We start from the raw sequence: 18,668 nt of genomic DNA on the forward strand, positions 1-18,668 counted from the left end.
AATAATATATATATATATATATATATATATATATATATATATATATATATATATATGAATATATATATATATTCGATTTTTCAAATTTTAAATCTCATAAAAACTTTATTATATGTTCTTTATGCTTAATTTTATATAAAATCATAATATTCAATTAATTCTTAAGTACTTAAATAATGAAAAAACATATTTAATTTTTTAATTGTTTTTTCATAAATTTATTTATTCATTTTATTTAATTCTTGAGAACTTTTTTTATTTTTTAATTTCTCCAAGTTTTAATTTACTATTTTTACGTATTCATTTTTAAAGTCTTTAATTTTTTTTAATTATTTTTAAGTATTATTATATATATTTTTTATCTATTTATATGAATTTTAATTAGTTTATTTCCAGTTATTTTTTATTATTTCTAAATTTTTGATATTTGGAAATTCATTAATATCTTTATAATTTTCAATTTAATATTTATTATTTACATCAGTATTTTTTATATTAATATTTAAATCGTTAGATTTAATTTTTTCATTAATATCTTCATTATTTTTATCAAAATTATTATCAATTTGATTTATATAAATATTACTTTTATTATCACTATTTATATATTTATTATTTTCATCATCATTTATATTATTACAATTTATATTTATATCCTAATATTTTTTGTAATTTATATTTTTATTATTTTCATAAATATCTTTAATATTTATATGATTATTATTTATATTTTTAACTAATACATTTATATCCTCATTATTATCATTAATATTTTTATTATTATTTTAATTACTAATTGATTTAGAACTCTACCTTTCTTTTAATTTCTATCTTTAAACTAATATATTATTATTACTATCATTTAACTTCATATAAGAAGGAGAAATACTTCTATGTTTATCTCTAATAATATTATTGTTATAATTTGATTATTACTATTAGTGTTTATTTTATTATTATTTTAATAATTCTTCTTTCCTAATTTTTTTTATCTTTTATTTATTAAAATAAATATTCATATTCTTTATATCTTTTTTACTTATTTGTTTCTTTTGATTTTAAATATTATTCATTTTCTAACATATTTTTTGTTTATTTTTAAGGAGAAATTAATTTTTTCTCACTATTTTAATAAGAAAGTGTTTTTTGTCTTTATTTTTAAAAAGAATTCGAACTTTTAACTTTTTTAATTAATAAGAATTTTCATATTTTAAATATTCATTTATTTGACTATTATAATCATTATTACATTGCATACTATTTCTCCTATTTTATTTAGATTCAAAATTATTTTATCTTTCATTTGTAATTTAAGGTTTTATATTTTTGATTTCATCATTATTTTATTATTTTTTTGTCTCAAATTTTCATTATCTTCCTCTTAATTTTATTTTCTTAAATTTTTTTCATCTTCTTATTATTATTTTTTCAAATTGTCTTATTATTGGTGTTTTTTAAAATTTTCCTCGTTTTATTTTTTTGAATTTTCATTAATTTATTCTTCGTTATTTTTTTCGTTTACTTTTATTTTTTGTTTTACTTTTTTAAGATTTTCATCAAAGTTAATTTCCATTTAGTGCGCAGTTTTATTTTTATTTCTCAAAGAAGGACTTTTAGATTAGATATTATTATTTTTATCATTAGAAGTATAAGCCAATAGACTTTTACTTGAATAAGAAATCGTTTTTTTTAAAGGAGTATTTATTAGATTTTATTTAATGTTATTTAATGTATTATTTATTTGTTATTTACTTTTATATTAAGAAAGACTTTTTGATGAACTATTTAAATTTTATTCACTTTCGTTTTTTATATATAAAATACTTTATTAAGAATTTTAATCATTTATTAATTCTTCTTTATACTTTTCATTTTCTTAATTTATATTATGTTATTCTTTGGATATAATATTATTATTTTGTTAAGAATAATTGTCTTAATATTATTAATTTTCATTGTTTTATTTTTAATTTAAGCTATTATTGCTATAAAAATAGAAAAGATTATTATCAAATTCGTCTAAATTTTTAATTTTTTCTTCTTTAACAAAACCTCTTTTTTATTTCTTATTCAATAATCTTTTCGATTTCTTTTTCATTTAAATTTTCATTAAACATATTTTTAAGAACGAAAAAAGTACATCCAAATCGAATTCTTTAGGAAATTTTTCTTTATTTAATTTATATATTTCTTTTATTTTTAACTAAATTAATTTTAGATATTTAAATATGGTCTCTTTATTATTCGTTTTCTCATAAAAACCATAAATTTTTTTATTTAAAAGATATATATTTTATGAATATTCTTTATTTTTTAATGACTATTCACTTTCATATACTTTAAACAATTTTTCATCTTTTAAAAATTACTAATTGCTTTAAAAAACTTTTCTTTATAGATATTAATCAATAATTTTATCATTTATTTATAAAATATTCATATTTTAACGATGTTATGTATTTTTTAATTTTTTTGGATCAAACTTTACTTTTATTAAAGCCCCAAACTTATTGTTTTTTAAAGGAGAGAATACAATATCGTTTTCTATTAAAAATTATTCCATTTTATTTTTATTATTTAAAATATCTTTTTCTATATCTATTATATCCGAATTTTATTCAGTTTATTTTTTTTTTATTATATTTCTTTATTTTATTAAAGAAGAAATCAAACAATAATCTAATGATTTGATTTTTTACATTAAAAAAGTATTTTTATTATTAATATTTTATTTTTATTTTTTTTATAAAATTTTATTTGATTCATATATAAACACATAAATATATATATATATATATATATATATATGTATTTTATTTATTTTAAAAAAACAATTAATATTAACCGAAAACAAAAATTCTTTATAATTTTTTTTATATTATCAATCATTTTCTTCTTTATCATAATCTATATCTTTAAAATTCGCAAAAGTTTTAATATTAAATTAATTTTTATTAATATCTTTTTATCCATCTTATGTTTATTCTTATTAATTTTTATTTTTATCATTATTAATCTATATAATATTTTTTTTTTTTTATTTTTTTATTTAAAAAATATTTTCTTAATTATTATCTTTATTTTATTATTTATTTTATTTTTATTAATAATTAACAACTATAGCAGCACTATGTGGATTTAATACATACCCATTATTATTTTCTTATTATAAAAGTTCCGTTTGATAACTATGTTTATTAATAAAATCCTTCCTTTTATTAAATTCATATCTTGAAGCATCAGGTTCTTAGAATTTATTTAATTTTTAGACATCGGAAAATAATCCTTAATCAAGGTTATCTCCATTTAAAATAATCTATTAATTTTCATTTATATATTAATATTTAATAGGCAATTAAGATACTTAATATTATTATTAATAATTAACTTGACTATTTTAAGAAAGAAAAAGTGGAATAATAGGATAAATGAGTTTAAAATCCTCTTATATACATATTTTTTTTTAATCTTTAATTTAATATTAAACAGGTTCCATAACCGGTTTATAATTTATTTATTTATTAAAATTATGTTATTTAAAAAAATTAAAATTTGAATTTTCTTATTAATATTATTTTTTTAAAAAATGTACATTTTCCGCATATTAATTATCATAAATACCATAATTAACTTTCTATTCATTTTCACTAGCCAAAACTCTAAATTCATGCTTGAAATTAATATATTCATTTTTTAAATTATTCTTATATTTTCTTTAAAAATTACTTTAAAATTTCACATTTTTCTCATAAATTTTATTGTATTTTAATAAATTTGAATTCTCGCCTTCGAATTTCTCTTAAAGTTTTCGGTTGTTATTATATTTTATTAATTTTTCCAAAGACTACATTTTCATCTATTATTTGTATCGATTTCTTTAATATGGAGGAGTATTATTCCTATAACATTATATTTCAGGCAAGTTTAAGTCTTCGTATTTAATATTTCTTTATTTGTATTCAGGGGGAGTCTTTATCTTATTTATTTACTTCTCATTTTATTTTATATGATATAAGGCTAAAGATATTGGTATTTAACCATATTTATATTCTTCATTTTAGGGAAGTTTGTATTTATTGTATGATATTACTTCATAATAATTTTAATCATAATTTTTGTAATTTTATTAATTTAAACCAATCATTATATTTATAATATATATATTAATGGTATTAGATATTTTTTTATTTATATTAAAAAAAAAAAATTTCATTATCCGTATTTATATAATATTTTTGTTAATAAAGTTTTTAGAAAAAATAATAGTATTAAATATGTAAAATTTAATAAAAATAAATATACATATATATATAAACATACATAATAAAATAAATAATAAAAGTAAAAAATATAAATTAATAAATTAAAATATTATTACATGATAAAATTAATATATAAATATATAAATATATTAATTTATTAATATATATATATATATATATATATATATATATATATATATATATATATTTAAATAAAATATATTACCTATTTTGTTCTTATTTAATATATATTACATTTTATAATATATTTTAATTAATAATATCAAATTTTATTTATATTATTTTACAAAAATATTATAAAATTAATATATAATAATATCTAAAAAATAAAAATTTAACTTTAACGCTCAAACATTAAAATAAAGAAAATGGAAAAGCCTTAAGTAGACGTTTAAAAAATACTATAATTCTAAACTGAAGAACATGAAGACATTTTTACTTCTAGAGATGCTATATTATACGCTTTAAGTTTTTTTACATTTTTATTTTTTCAAAAATATATAAATAAAATAAAATAAATAGGTTTAGGATACAATTAAGACCCTTTAAACGAAAAAGAATTAGCATTTACATATGAACTCCATGAAAATTTTAAAGTATTCCCTACATTTGCTTGTGTATTACCAAAAATGGATATCTTTAAAGCTTTACTAGATTGTCCTGGTCTTCCCTAATTTAACCCTATGATGCTTTTACATGGAGAATAACGTTTCGAATAATATAGGCCTTTAGTTCCTGATACAAAATATATAACCGTAACTAAAGTAGCTGATGTAGCTGATAAAGGAAAAGGAATGCTTTTAACTTTGGAAGCATTATCTTATGAATAAACTGAAAATAATTAAAGAGTATTTAAGCATATATATACATGTAATATATAATATTTATATTTAGATACTTGCTTTTAAAAATACAATGAGTTTATTTATTAGATAATTAGGTGGTTTTGGTTATAAAGGAAAAAATTTGCCTTAAATACCTAAAAAGCCCACAAGATAGCCATGCGCAGTTGTTTAGGAAAAAACTAGACCTAATTAAGCATTATTATATAGATTAAATGGAGATTATAATCCTTTGCATATTGATCCTAATATGGCATCAATGGGAGGATTTGATAAACCGATTTTACATGGAATGTGTTTTTACGGATTAATGACTAAGGCTGTTTTAGGTAAATTTTGTGATGATGATGTTAATTTAATCTAAAGTGTATAAGCTAGATTCACTTCTCATGTTTTCCCAGGAGAGAATCTTGAATTTTCTTTATGGAAAGATGGAAATAAAGTCTTTGCTAGTGGAAGTACTTAAGAAAGAAAAATTGAGTGTATTTAAGGGATTATCGAAATTAAAGAAAAAGCTAAATTATGATTTTGTATTTTTTTTTAAAAAAATAAAATAAAATAGATTTATTATTTAATTAATATAATATATTTTAATTAAGAGAATATTTTTTTTTAATATAAATAAAAGTATTTTTTTTTTTATTCAATAAATATTATATAAAACTTAACAAAAATTATTTATATTTTCTTTATTTTTCTCTATTTCAACTTCTAAATGTAAAATTTTATATATTGAATATATTACCTTTAAAAAAAAAAAAAAAATTATTAATGGAATAATGTATATAATTATAAAAAGTAAAAATAATAAATTAATTAAATGTTATATTATATTAATTTTTAATATAAATATATATATATATATATTTATATATAATTTACTTATTGATTTTTTATATTTTACAGATTTTTTTAAATTATATTATCTATTTCTTCTTAATCCTATTCAGTTAATTCAACTTCTGACTTATTTTTTTATTTTAATTAAATATTATTTTATATTTTTTTTTTTACATTTAATTTATCCCTAAAAAAATTTAGCATATTGTAAAAACGTTAATCCCCTAATATATTTTTACATTCATTATATTTCAATTATAGTAAAGTATTTAATTCTATTTCTCTTTATTTAGCATCATCGTGTTTTTTTTAAATATTATTTTAATTAGTTTATATACTCTATACTATTTATGTTTCTTCTTCTTCATCATCTTATTCCTCTTAAATTATTTCTTCTTCTTCTTCTTGTTTTTCTTCTATTTCTTGTCCTTCTACTTTTTCTACTTCTTCTACTTCTTCTACTTCTTCTACTTCGACTTCTTCCTCTTCTACTTCTTCTTCTTGTTCTTCTTCCTCTTCTACTTGTTCTTCTTGTTCTTCTACTTGTTCTTCTCCTTCATCCTCTTCATTTAGTTAATTTTCATCATTATCTTCTTCCATTTTATTATTGTTTCTTTCTTCTTAACTATAATTTTCATCTTCTTCTTCTTCAAAATCATACTCAGTTATTGGAACTTATTATGTTTTAAAATCTTCAACTACTTCTTCATTAATTATTTCATGTTCTTATTTTTCTTCATTAATATTATTTTCTTCCTATTATGGATTATTATCAGAATGAGATGATTATTGTTTTAAAAAGCTTTATTCGGAACTAATTTTATCTTAAAAAGAAGTATTTTTTTCAGAATTAGCTGTTTTTTCATTATTACTTTCTAAAGAGTAATTTTAAATAATATTTTATAATTATATATTTTATTTAGGAATAAAAGGCTTATCATAAAACAGTTTTTATAGATTTTATTCATTTTCATCAAAAGAGTCATTTTAAGTACTTTATTCTTCTTTTTTTTCTTCATTTTTTTCAGAACAAATAGAATTTTAATTTACTATTTACATTAAATCATGTATTGTTGGCTTTTAAAGTAATTATTCGCTTTTCTTTTTAATACAATAAGGTAAATTTATAACTTCTTCTATTTCTTATTAATTATAATCTAAAAAAGTTATTAATAAATATAATAATTGTAAATTAATTAAAAATATAAATATGATAATAATTATAAATTAATTAAAAAAATAATAATTTTAAATTTACTAAAAATATATAAATTAAAATAATTAATAAAAATAGATATAAATATATAAAATAATATGAATATAAATATATATATATTAAAAAATTTATAAAAAATAAAATCTTTATATAAATAAGATATCTATATATATAAATATTTAAAATCTTAAGCTAAAAAAATATAATATATAAAAAATAAATTATATATAAAAAAATAACATTATAATTATAAAAAAAATTTACTTTTTTTATTAATATTTATTTATTTTTCATTTATGGGCTATATTTTTTATTAAAAAATAATTTAATAACTTTTTTGTTTATTTTAATAACCTTAAATGGATTCATATATAAATTAGTTTTTTTTTTTTTATCTTTATTATATATTAATGGTATTTTTTTTTTTTCATTTTCTTTTAAAAATATATTTTTCTTCTCGCTTTTATTCTATTAATTATTTTTTTATAATTTTACAAAAAAAAGAATACCTATATATATCCAAACTATTTTTTATTCGGAATCAAACTTCCTTTAATTTAATTATTTACAGGAGTTTGTATTTGTTTTTGAATATTATTTTAATTCATTTAACAAATTTAGCTATATCTTATATCTTAATTACCAAATAATATTTTTTTATCTTCCTAGGGGGATTAATTTTCAATTTAATTGCAGAAAATAGCTTTAAATTCATCTTATTTATGTATTTTAATATCACTTTGTTTTTTGATTTTTTCGGATTGTTTTTTATTATTCAAAAGTTCTTCTTCTTAAACTTTTTTTATAAATTCTTCGTTTACTTTTTGTATTTTTTTTTTTTGTTCTTCATCCTTTTTTTTTCTTTCTTCTTCTTTTTTTTTTTTTTCCATATTTTTTTCGGCATTTTTTTCCATATTTTTATCGACATTTTTTTCATCTTTTTTTTCATTTTTTTTTCATCTTTTTTTTCATCTTTTTTTTCATCTTTTTTTTCATCTTTTTTCTCATCTTTTTTCTCATCTTTTTTCTCATCTTTTTTTTCATCTTTTTATTCATTTTTTTTTTCATTTTTTTTTACTTCTTTTTTTTCTTCTTTTTTTATTTAATTTTCCTTTTTTTATTAGATTTCTTTTTATTTTTTTTCTATATATTTTTATTCTAATATTTTCTAAAAGTTTTTAACTCCATTATTTCCCATTATATTTATATTGACAGCACTTCCATTATTTCTATTTTAATTTAATATTTATTTATTTTTTTCCTTTTATTTATCCAAACAACCTTTTATATTTTTAAAAACGATTTAATTCGAATTAATAACATTTTTAAAAAATTACTTTTATTATCCATAATTAAAGAACAATTCTCATTTTTTCTCTTCTATTCATAAAAATGTTACCGACCTTAAATTTTTTTAATATCAATTTCCAAATTAAGTTACTCAGCCTTTTCTTTGATAACTAAAATTATTAATATATATAAAAAAATATAAAATAAATAATAACTTTAATTCTACAAAATCATATTTGCCGTAGGTCTTTTATTATAATCTTTACAAAGACACAAATCAACTATTATACTCAATTCTTTTGAATAAATACTACTTATACATTAATATTTTCCTCTAATAATCTTAAGTACTAAAGCCCCTTAATTACTAGCCTCGAATGGATGTTTAAACATACACAATTCATAAAGCACACAGCCTAGACTCCAAATATCAGATTTTTCATTATATGGTTTTTCCTCACACATTTCGGGTGACAAATAGAACGGAGTACCTACCATAGTATGTGCGAAATTTCCTTTTTCATTTAAAGTTTTAGCTACACCCAAATCACCTATTCTTAATGTATCGTCTTTAGTAAGGAAGATATTCATGGTTTTGATATCTCTATGTAATATTTTTTTACTGTGAATATAATCTAATGCAATGCAAGACATAATAAAAAATTTCCAAATCTTTATTTCCTATAAAGGTCTTTTCATTTATAATTTTAAATGTAAAAATAAATCTCCGTTATCACAGTATTCCATTACTATACATAATACACTTTTATCTATAAATGAATCATAATATTTCACTATATATGGATTATCTAATTTTGATAATATGTTTACTTCATTTAATGCTTCTTGTTTTAATCTTTGAGACATTTTTTAAGTGTCTATTTATTTTATAACGTATATTTTATTATCTTGTTTTCTTCGAACTTTATATACTTAGCCGTAACTACCTTGGCCAAGTTTTTATAAAATTTCGAAATCTTTTAATTAACTTTAAGATGTATTCATTATTTAATATAAAATATATATATATATATATATATATATATATATTAATTATATTATTATAAAAAATTAATATTTTTATTTTATAAATAAAAATAAAATAATAGAAATATATTATTATAAAATATAAATATCATTTTTTATTAAGTATTTCATAATATAATTGCTACATTTTCTCACAGACATCTTTAAAATCTTTATACCCAGGAAAATAATTTATATCAATAATATAATATTCTTAAGTTTTAGTTTTTTTAACAATATCGAATCCAAATAAGTTAATTTTTAATTATCTTATAATTAATTAACTTATTTCATTTACTACTTATTTATTTAATTCGAAATATTTATTTTCAATCTTTTATTCACAAGCAATAGGTAGTTAACTAAAAAAGCTTTTTTAAGAATCAAAATACCATATTCCTTCCTCTTATTAATATTTTTAAGTGTCAATATTTGGTATACTTGCTCTTACTTGCTTTTCAGTATAATTTCCTATACTATATAATTTGTAAATTTTTCCATCATGATTTATTAATTCTTATATAATTATTTCTGTTTAACTTATTTTTTTATTAGAAATAAAAATTTAAATAAAATAAATACTTAAAAGGTTTTGTTTAAATAGCTTTATTTAAGCCTTTTTCATGTAATATAATAGCCATAAAATGCGACAATTAAGTCGAACATGCAGTCGTAGGTTTTATTAAAAGAGGATAATTTAATTCTTATTTATTTTTATTAAAGAAATCATCAAAAGAATCTTTTAAAGGATTAAAAATAACCATTTATGGTACTTTTAATTAGATTTATGGGAATTTTTAAATAAAAGTATTAAAAATTTAATCATCTTTTAAAATATTTTCAATAAAATTCTATAAATTAACTCTATTATTTAAAATATTATAATACTTCATATCATCCAAAACCACTATCTATGGAAATTTCTTAAAAAACTATTAAAAATGAAGGTCTATTTTTTACACATTAAGTACTTTTTCCTCAATTTCTAATTCTTTATAAAAATCCTGAAGTTTATGTAAAACCAAATCTAAGCCATTAAAAGGAATTTCCTAGTAATCATTTAAAAAGTCTAAAGGAAAGTACTAAAAAGGGAAAAAGCCTAAAAGTACTTTTGCTTGAATTAAATTATTTTATTTTTTTGGACAAAATAATATCCAATTTTTATTATTTTTTGGTCTTTACATCTTTTTTCTCTTCTAAAAATTCTAGACTTTCTTTTATTTATTATAAACTGGAAATATGGTAATCGACTTTTTTTTCAGAATAGCTTTTATTTTCATACTAATGTTTCTTATAAGAATTTTAGCCAAATCCAGAAAATAAAATACGAATTATTTTCTCACTTTTAAATTCGAATTATTTATGTGTGACTAAAATTAAATTATTATTATTTTCTTCATTATTTATTAAATTTTATAATTCAGTATCTTATTTTCCTTTCTATATGTATATTATTTTACTTGTGTCGTTTTCTTTTATTATTTTAGTTAGAATTTACTTATAGTATTCAATTTGTAAGTCATTTTTATAAATTATTAACCATTTTAAATTGTTTCCACTTTTTATTTAGTTTTCGAAAAAATTTACAAGAAAAGGATCTGTATGCGATTTTTTTATAGATTGTTCAAGTTATTCTGGTTTATTTAAGTGCTTTATATTTCTTTCAATAAAAATAGATTACCTGCAATCTATGAAAATGGTTTATGACATTTATTTTTCGTATTATTATATATAATAAAATATTTTATTATAATAATATAAAACACAGATACAAAATTTATTTTAATTAGATTTCTTTTATATAAAAAGAATAATAATTTAAAAATAAAAAAAATCTATAAAAACATTTTTATTAAAAAAATAAATAAAATATTATACTATATAATGAAATATATTATTTTTATTTACTTAAAAATAAAAATTATTAAATATATATAATCTAAAAATTTAATAAAATAAATATTGTATAGATATAATATATTTATATATAAAAAAAAAAAATACTCAATTTTTTTTATTTTTTTCAATCAAATCATTAATACTTGCCTTGTATAAAGTAGGTAAATATTCTCTTATAGCACTCGACTTATCATCTCCTCTTTGCGCATTTAAATTTAACTAATGATAAAGTCCAAATAAATAATTATTATCTTCTAACAATTATTTACAATCTTTTATTTTTTTAAAGGCGAAATCTAATAAATCCTAAAACCCTAACCAATTATTCAATGCGTTTTAATCATTTTAAAACTAAAAATAAACAAGGACTTCCAAAATAAATATTTAAACTTAAATACATTAAAAAACTGCATAAATACAATGTTAATCATAAAAATTGTTCAAACTTTAATTCAGAATAATATTTAAATTTTAAAAATAAGAATCTAAAATTTGGATTTATATTTTCCTATGAGAATTATTCTAATTAGATTTTAACATATAATGCCTTTATTTTAATTAACTTATCAAAAAATTACATATTATTAAAGCTTATTCAGCATTTTATTCAAATTAATCTGTTATTTATACTAAAATATCATCATTTTTACTTTTTATAAATTCATCATTAAAACTTTATTCTTTTAAAATTTCTAATTTCTAATGTACATTCTTATTTGATAACTACTATTAGATAAATCCGTCTTTTTAAAAATACTAAAATTAATTGTTTTCTTATTCGTAAATATCTGAAGTTTTATTTTAATCAGAAGAACAGCAACCCATATTTTTCTTTTTTTATTATATATATATATATATATTTTTATTAATATTGTTTTAAATTTAAACAAATAATTGTTTTTTTTATTTAAAATTTTATTATTAATTTTATAAAATTTGAATGATAAAATGCAAATTTTATATAAAATATATAGTGTTTTTAGTTTAAAATAAATTATTTAATAATATTTGAATTTATGAATCAAAATGAAAAAAAATAAATTATATATTTAAATATATATATAAAGTAAAAATATTTAATATATATATGTGTATTAACATAAAAAATAAATATATAAAATATATATAAATATATATAGATATAAATTTTATAATGTTATATATTTGAATTTATAAATATATATTTTTTATTTATTATTATAAATATTTAAATAATTTAGAAAATACATATGTTATTTATTATATTATTAAAAAAAATATTATTAACTATATATAATTTTTAAAAATGATAAAAATAAATATATTTAATTAGTATTTAATTATTATATATAAATTAATAAATATATTATAAAAAGCCTATCAATAATTTATTTATTTTTTCATTTAAAAATTTCAATAACCCTTATCTCCTTTATAATCTTTTTAATAACTAACAATAAAATAAATAATAAACCCAATTGCAATAGTTAACAATGGAATTCCAATTTCCTTTCTATAAAATAACCAAGCAAGTCCAATAACTATTATAGCAGGAGGAATGGCAACAATTAACCCAACTAATAAACATATTAAAGATCCTATAGTACCTAAGAACTTTCCAACAAACGGGAACCAATATAATAACTTATAAATAGGTGAAAGCATAAGGAAAATACCAAAAACAAGTAATAAATATCCACATAACCTTATAAGCCAAGTTTTAAATTCCTAGCTCTATAGTTTTTCATTAAAGAATTCCTCCTTAGAAATGTGCTTTTCTTTAATCCAATTGATTTCATCAACTGCTTAATTTAAAAATCTACAAAATTCGCAAATACTAAAACAACACGAACAGCATTAAGCATCTCCAAAATGTGTATCGCCTTCATTATAATCTCCAGGATGAAATACTTCAAATGTATTTTAGTGTTATTTTGCTATTATAGTACTTTCTCCACATGTACATTTAGTAAATTAAACTCTAAAATCTCCACAAGAGTTTTAATTTGGTATTTTTCGGAAATAAATATAGTCTTAGATTATTTAAATTTACTTATGGCCCTAATATTATTATTAATTCATTCCTGGAACTTCTTAAGAATTTTAGTAATTATAATTGTTTTCAGAATTCATCAATTTATTAATTTATAAATAATTATTATTTATATAATAAGAAGTGGTTCTAATATTTTATGTATTATAATTCAATAAACTAATAATTTCGCTGTTTTCACACATTTCCTTTTATTTTTCAGAAAGCTTAAAGGTACCAAAAAATACATTCGGCGCATAAATAACTTTACTATCATAAAGCCAGTCTTATTTATAATTTTAATGCCCTAAAAATAGTATATAAAAATATAAATATAAATATAAATATAAATATAATAATATATATATATATATATATATATATATATAAAAAAAATTTGTATAAATATATATTAATTTATAATTTCATATATATTTTTACCTATATTTTCATGAAAATATTAACTATCTATAAATTCGTTTCTCCAATCTATATTATGAGTATAGTATATTTCTTCATAATTATTAGATATTCTTCTAGAATGTTTATATTCTTACCAACAATAAATTTAGCATTTTCTTTTTATTTTTATACAATTATTTATTTATATATTAAAATCTCCGTCTATTAATATATCGTTAGTTTTAGTTTCGCCTTGTGTGAATACTAAAACATTCTCGAATTACGGATCTATTTACATAGAATCTATTTATATACATTTCTTTAACCATTTTTTTAAAAATTGTTTCGTTTTAGCATAACCTCTTTCATTATACCATAATAATGGAAAAGCACTAATAAATATTAAAATACCAAAAACTAAATCTGACACTATTGATTCTGCACTATTTCTACTATTACTTTTACGTCTTATATAATGATTTTTTTATCTTTTTTTTATATTAATATTAATTTATTTTTTTTATAAAAAAAAAGTTATACTTATTTTGTAAGAAATCATGAGGTATGTTGTTTTTTTTGGAAGTTTTATATCTTAGATATTTTTTAAAAGTTAGGAAAAATTATTTTTTAAAGGTTTTTATACTGAATTGCATAAAGATAATGATAAAATTATTGAAAAAAATAATATTTAAATAAATTTGTTTTTGAATATTATTGACATTTTTTTATTTTAAGTTATTTTTTTATATAAAATTAATAAAAATTAAATACGTTTTATTAAAATGTATTTATAAAATTATATTTTTATAAATTATATTAAAAAAAACTATTTATATATATAATAATTCCAAAAATAAAAAGCTTAATTTTATTCATATATTGTATAAATTTTTTATTTTTATATATTTTTAATATGTAAATAATAAAATCAAATTTAGATTCTATTTTATAGACTTGGTATTATTTAATTATTTTTACGATAGCAATTAATTAATATTAAAATATTTTATTAAATTTTCTTTTATATTAATTCTTTTAATATTATAATAAAATATATATTATTTCTTATCTTTTTTTATATATTATTCTTTTATAAATAATATGTATTCTTAATAAATTTATTTAATTTAAAAAAATTATTTGAATCTAAAATTATATTATTTCTTTTAATTTTATATATATAAATTCAAAGTTTTTAAACTAAATTTTTATTATTTTTATAATAGGAAATCAATTTAAAAAAAAACAAAAAGTAAAATAATAATACTAGAATTATTTTTTATAATAAAATTAAAATAATAAACCCATACAAAAAAAAAAAAAAGATTATAAAATAAATAATTATTAAAATAATCATCTTTTTTTATTAAATCCGCTATTTTTACCTTTACTACCTCCTCCGAATTTTTTTTTACCTCCAAAGCTTTTTTTACTTCCAAAGCTTTTTTTACCTCCAAAGCTTTTTTTACCTCCAAAGCTTTTTTTACCTCCAAAGCTTTTTTTATCTCCAAAGCTTTTTTTATCTCCAAAGCTTTATTTATCTCCAAAGTTTTATTTATCTCCAAAGCTTTTTTTATCTCCAAAGCTTTTTTTACCTCCAAAGCTTTTTTTATCCCCAAAGCTTTTTTTATCCCCAAAGCTTTTTTTACCTCCAAAGCTTTTTTTATCTCCGAAGCTTTTTTTACCTCCATATCCACCTTTAGAATCACCTCCTTTATTAAATGCACCTTTATTTAATCGTCCTTTATTAAATCGTCCTTTATTAAATTCTTTTTTATTAAATCCTCCTCTAGAATCTGTTTTCTTATTAAATCCTTCTTTAGAATCTGTTCCTTTATTAAATCCTCCTCTAAAATCTGTTCTATTTGAGGATTTTTTATTATCTTTAGAGATTTTTTTAACAATTCCTGGTTTTTTATGATCATTATGTTTATTTGAATTAAAAATGAAATCCGATAAATCTTTAGCTTTTTCTCCTTTATTTTTGATTTCCTATTTCCACTAATCAATAGCCTATAAATTATTAGATTTTTCTTTTGATTTTTGTTATTCTTTTCTCGCCTTTAAAATTCTCTATAATTTCTTCGATTCTTATTTTTATTTCTTTTATTCAAAATCTTAAATCCTTTATTATTCCAAAACCAATTTGTTTCGTATTTTTTGCATAATCTTGTCACTTCTGAACATTTCCGCGAAATAATCATCTGGTCTCTTAGTCTATATATTCTCCTCTTCAAAATATTTCAAAGCCAGTTGTGAATTTTCCAAAGTAATATTATAAAACTATACCTCCCTTTAAATATCTTCCGATATTTCAGATTTAGGTTCTATAATTATCCCTTTTTCACTTATTAGAGATAAATGTTAAGACCATTAAGGGTTTTACCCTGATTTTAATTTCAAACGGAGCCTAAATTCTTCTTGTATTTCTTTTACTTTTTAAAGAAGTTCTTCTTCTTTGTATATTTTTTGTTTTTTTTCATTAGGTTCTATCTTGACCAGGTTTTTTTTTTAGATTTGTTTTTTTTATTTTTTTAATGGGATTTATTCAGGTTCGGGTAGTTTTTAATTTTTTGCCATTTTTTTATTAATTTTTTTATTTTTAGTAGTTTTAACCTTATATTATATTTTTAATTTTATTTTATTTTTATTTTCTATAAATTAAAAAAAAATTAAAAATAAAGATTTAATTTTTTTTTTTTCCTTTAAAAAATTTAGAAAAAACCAACAAAAAAAAAAAACCTTTTTTTTTTCTTATTTTTTTTTTTTAATTTTTGTTTTTTAAAAAAAAGAAAGAAGAAGAATATTTATAAATACAGAAAAAAAAAAATGTTAAATATTTTTTTATTTTTTTTTTTAGTTTTTTTATTTTTTTTTGAATATTAACCTTTTTTTTTTTTTTAAGAGAAAACAAAAAAAAAACAAAGAAAAAAAAAAAAAAATTATTTAATTTTTTTTTTTTTTTTAAAATTTTTAATATATTTTTTATTCAATTATTTTCGAAAAGCTTATAATATTTTCTTCCTTATGTACTTTTTTTTAAATATATATATAAAAATTTCATCTAAAAAAATAATATACACGGCATGATGGTTCAATGAAGGTTAATAATTTTTATCATCATCAAGAATAAAGAATAATTTATCCAATTCAGGTACATCAACCATTTTTTAATAAACAGGAACGCCAACAAGTAAAGATTTTACTTTATTCCAATTTCCTCCTATACTCCAATATGCCTATTAACCCAAAGATCCTGCTGCTAAAGTAGGAATCGCTACTATAGCGGCTCTCGCAAAAATGTTTTAAGATTTCAATAAAGAAATACGGTTCACTAATTCCATAGTTCCCCAAAATGTGAAAAATCTTGCTGTATTTTTCCATGTGGATTCTTTGTTGTATATTTAGTGAATTTATTCTTATTTAGATTCATCTACTAAAGAAATGTGGGTGTATACTGTTTTACCGCCTTCTTATAATGTGAAAAACATTTTTTTTATTTTATTTTATCTTTGAAATAATATATAATTATTATTTTTATTTTTTTCTTTATTTAATAAATATTTTTTTTTTTTAAGTAAAATAAATAAAAATGAAATTAATTATTTTTTTATTATTTAATTTAATTGTTCATAATTTTATAATATATAAACAATTTTTTTATAAATAGACTTAAAATATTTTTAGTTAAAATATATATATTACTTAAACCAAAAATCATTATTTATAATAATATATATTTATTAAAAATAGTATTTTTATATGAAATTTTATAAAAAAAAATATTGCTTTTTTTTTTTTTTTTTTTCTAAAATTATTATCCATAAAAAATAAATATCATATAAAATATATAAAATTATTATTGTTTATTGTTTATTTTTATTTTCATTTAAATTAATTTATTTAATACTCCCGTGGAGCCAAAAATAATCCTAATTTGGAATTTTTTTTTTATTATTTTGCAGTTTTTACTTTTTGAATTCTAATTATTTTTATTATAAATATATATAAAAAAAGAAAAAAATACTAAAGATTTTTTTAAGATCCTATATTTTCATATAACAGTTAAAATTCCTATTTTACAAATTAATTATTAAATTTAAAATCTTAATTAAAAAAATAACTTTAATTTTAATTTCTATAAATTAATGAATTATCAATATAGTTTAAATTTTCGTTTCTAGAATAAATAAATATGTTTATGTTAAAAATATATATAAATTTATTAATAAATAATATAAATATATATAATAATAAATTACTTTTTTTAATTTGAATTATCTTAAGATTAAATTAAATTTAATTTATTGACATTTAAAATTTTTAATTAATTATTCTTTTCATTTAAAATTTAATAATTTATTTATTGTTATTTTAATTAAATTTATTATTATTATAGATATAATTTTTATTATTATTATTATTATTTTTATTATTATTATTATTATTATTATTATTATTATTAATGTTAATTTTATTATTAGATTTATTATTGCTATTATTATTATTATTGTTAATATTAGATTTATTATAGCTATTATTATTATTATTATTATTGTTATTATATATTTACTTACTAATAATTTTTTATATCTTAAATTTATTAATATTTTATATCTATAATCTATTATATTTTTATATTTTAATTTTATTTTTATTTCATTTTTTCTTCTAATTAATTTTAAAAGTCTTCTTCTTCTTCTCCTATTCTTATTTCTTTTATACTTAAAGGTATTTTATTTATATATTTATCTATTATTTTATTATTATTCAAAAATAATAAAAAAAAATAACTTGATTCTATTTTTTTATATCTTTCTTCTTTTTTTATAGTATTTATTATATTCTTTTTATTCTGA

General features: G+C 16.8%; 5 protein-coding genes across 5 annotated transcripts, besides 48 other annotated features; 1 reads left to right on the forward strand and 4 right to left on the reverse strand. All coding sequences in view use genetic code 6, as the record gives it.

Moving 5' to 3' along the window:
* Positions 1–4: 4 nt before the first annotated feature.
* Positions 5–72: a microsatellite.
* Positions 73–697: 625 nt separating this feature from the next.
* Positions 698–784: a microsatellite.
* Positions 785–2,624: 1,840 nt separating this feature from the next.
* Positions 2,625–2,658: a microsatellite.
* Positions 2,659–2,709: 51 nt separating this feature from the next.
* Positions 2,710–2,759: a microsatellite.
* A 21-nt stretch (positions 2,760–2,780) lies between these two features.
* Positions 2,781–2,808: a microsatellite.
* A 166-nt stretch (positions 2,809–2,974) lies between these two features.
* Positions 2,975–3,016: a microsatellite.
* Positions 3,017–3,067: 51 nt separating this feature from the next.
* Positions 3,068–3,106: a microsatellite.
* Positions 3,072–3,105: a microsatellite.
* A 1,178-nt stretch (positions 3,107–4,284) lies between the features above and the next one.
* Positions 4,285–4,333: a microsatellite.
* Positions 4,285–4,362: a microsatellite.
* Positions 4,363–4,390: 28 nt separating this feature from the next.
* Positions 4,391–4,470: a microsatellite.
* Positions 4,471–4,597: 127 nt separating this feature from the next.
* Positions 4,598–5,795, forward strand: IMG5_163190 (hypothetical protein). Its single transcript, XM_004030276.1, has 3 exons — positions 4,598–4,751; positions 4,806–5,131; positions 5,178–5,795. The coding sequence occupies exons 1-3, from the start codon at positions 4,652–4,654 to the stop codon at positions 5,649–5,651; spliced, it is 900 nt and encodes a 299-aa protein (XP_004030324.1). The 5' UTR covers positions 4,598–4,651; the 3' UTR covers positions 5,652–5,795.
* Positions 5,691–5,746: a microsatellite.
* Positions 5,769–9,125, reverse strand: IMG5_163200 (nek1 protein, putative; the record flags this gene model as incomplete). Its single annotated transcript, XM_004030277.1, has 6 exons — positions 5,769–5,870; positions 6,008–6,091; positions 6,311–6,840; positions 7,446–7,482; positions 8,519–8,641; positions 8,823–9,125. The coding sequence occupies 6 exons, from the start codon at positions 9,123–9,125 to the stop codon at positions 5,769–5,771; spliced, it is 1,179 nt and encodes a 392-aa protein (XP_004030325.1).
* Positions 6,356–6,498: a microsatellite.
* Positions 6,356–6,523: a microsatellite.
* Positions 7,134–7,254: a microsatellite.
* Positions 7,179–7,258: a microsatellite.
* Positions 7,196–7,325: a microsatellite.
* Positions 7,227–7,288: a microsatellite.
* Positions 7,377–7,420: a microsatellite.
* Positions 7,387–7,438: a microsatellite.
* Positions 8,011–8,270: a microsatellite.
* Positions 8,012–8,066: a microsatellite.
* Positions 8,013–8,065: a microsatellite.
* Positions 8,061–8,281: a microsatellite.
* Positions 8,109–8,281: a microsatellite.
* Positions 8,227–8,281: a microsatellite.
* Positions 8,272–8,315: a microsatellite.
* Positions 8,315–8,349: a microsatellite.
* A 364-nt stretch (positions 9,126–9,489) lies between the features above and the next one.
* Positions 9,490–9,521: a microsatellite.
* A 5-nt stretch (positions 9,522–9,526) lies between these two features.
* IMG5_163210 (inositol -triphosphate 5 6 kinase, putative) lies at positions 9,527–10,840 on the reverse strand. The gene is made up of 2 exons (XM_004030278.1): positions 10,080–10,840; positions 9,527–10,036 (listed from the first exon to the last, which is right to left on the reverse strand). Exons 1-2 carry the CDS (start codon positions 10,775–10,777, stop codon positions 9,607–9,609), a joined length of 1,128 nt encoding a protein of 375 aa, XP_004030326.1. The 5' UTR covers positions 10,778–10,840; the 3' UTR covers positions 9,527–9,606.
* A 1,662-nt stretch (positions 10,841–12,502) lies between these two features.
* Positions 12,503–12,540: a microsatellite.
* A 248-nt stretch (positions 12,541–12,788) lies between these two features.
* IMG5_163220 (transmembrane protein 43, putative) lies at positions 12,789–14,368 on the reverse strand (the record flags this gene model as incomplete). The annotated part of the gene is made up of 3 exons (XM_004030279.1): positions 12,789–13,459; positions 13,589–13,714; positions 13,849–14,368. 3 exons carry the CDS (start codon positions 14,366–14,368, stop codon positions 12,789–12,791), a joined length of 1,317 nt encoding a protein of 438 aa, XP_004030327.1.
* Positions 13,513–13,548: a microsatellite.
* Positions 13,732–13,798: a microsatellite.
* A 228-nt stretch (positions 14,369–14,596) lies between the features above and the next one.
* Positions 14,597–14,627: a microsatellite.
* A 261-nt stretch (positions 14,628–14,888) lies between these two features.
* Positions 14,889–14,927: a microsatellite.
* A 288-nt stretch (positions 14,928–15,215) lies between these two features.
* Positions 15,216–15,499: a microsatellite.
* A 20-nt stretch (positions 15,500–15,519) lies between these two features.
* Positions 15,520–15,577: a microsatellite.
* Positions 15,554–15,670: a microsatellite.
* Positions 15,583–15,671: a microsatellite.
* Positions 15,672–16,429: 758 nt separating this feature from the next.
* Positions 16,430–16,463: a microsatellite.
* An 89-nt stretch (positions 16,464–16,552) lies between these two features.
* Positions 16,553–16,594: a microsatellite.
* Positions 16,554–16,594: a microsatellite.
* A 117-nt stretch (positions 16,595–16,711) lies between these two features.
* IMG5_163230 (hypothetical protein) lies at positions 16,712–17,317 on the reverse strand. Its single transcript, XM_004030280.1, has 2 exons — positions 16,891–17,317; positions 16,712–16,841 (listed from the first exon to the last, which is right to left on the reverse strand). The coding sequence occupies exons 1-2, from the start codon at positions 17,298–17,300 to the stop codon at positions 16,799–16,801; spliced, it is 453 nt and encodes a 150-aa protein (XP_004030328.1). The 5' UTR covers positions 17,301–17,317; the 3' UTR covers positions 16,712–16,798.
* Positions 17,299–17,385: a microsatellite.
* Positions 17,351–17,391: a microsatellite.
* A 139-nt stretch (positions 17,392–17,530) lies between these two features.
* Positions 17,531–17,572: a microsatellite.
* Positions 17,573–18,013: 441 nt separating this feature from the next.
* Positions 18,014–18,063: a microsatellite.
* Positions 18,018–18,060: a microsatellite.
* Positions 18,064–18,193: 130 nt separating the features above from the next.
* Positions 18,194–18,379: a microsatellite.
* Positions 18,380–18,389: 10 nt separating this feature from the next.
* Positions 18,390–18,462: a microsatellite.
* The last annotated feature ends 206 nt before the right edge of the window (positions 18,463–18,668 follow it).

This window comes from Ichthyophthirius multifiliis (genome assembly GCF_000220395.1).
Source record: "Ichthyophthirius multifiliis unplaced genomic scaffold scaff_1120509251224, whole genome shotgun sequence".
Taxonomy (NCBI): domain Eukaryota; phylum Ciliophora; class Oligohymenophorea; order Hymenostomatida; genus Ichthyophthirius; species Ichthyophthirius multifiliis.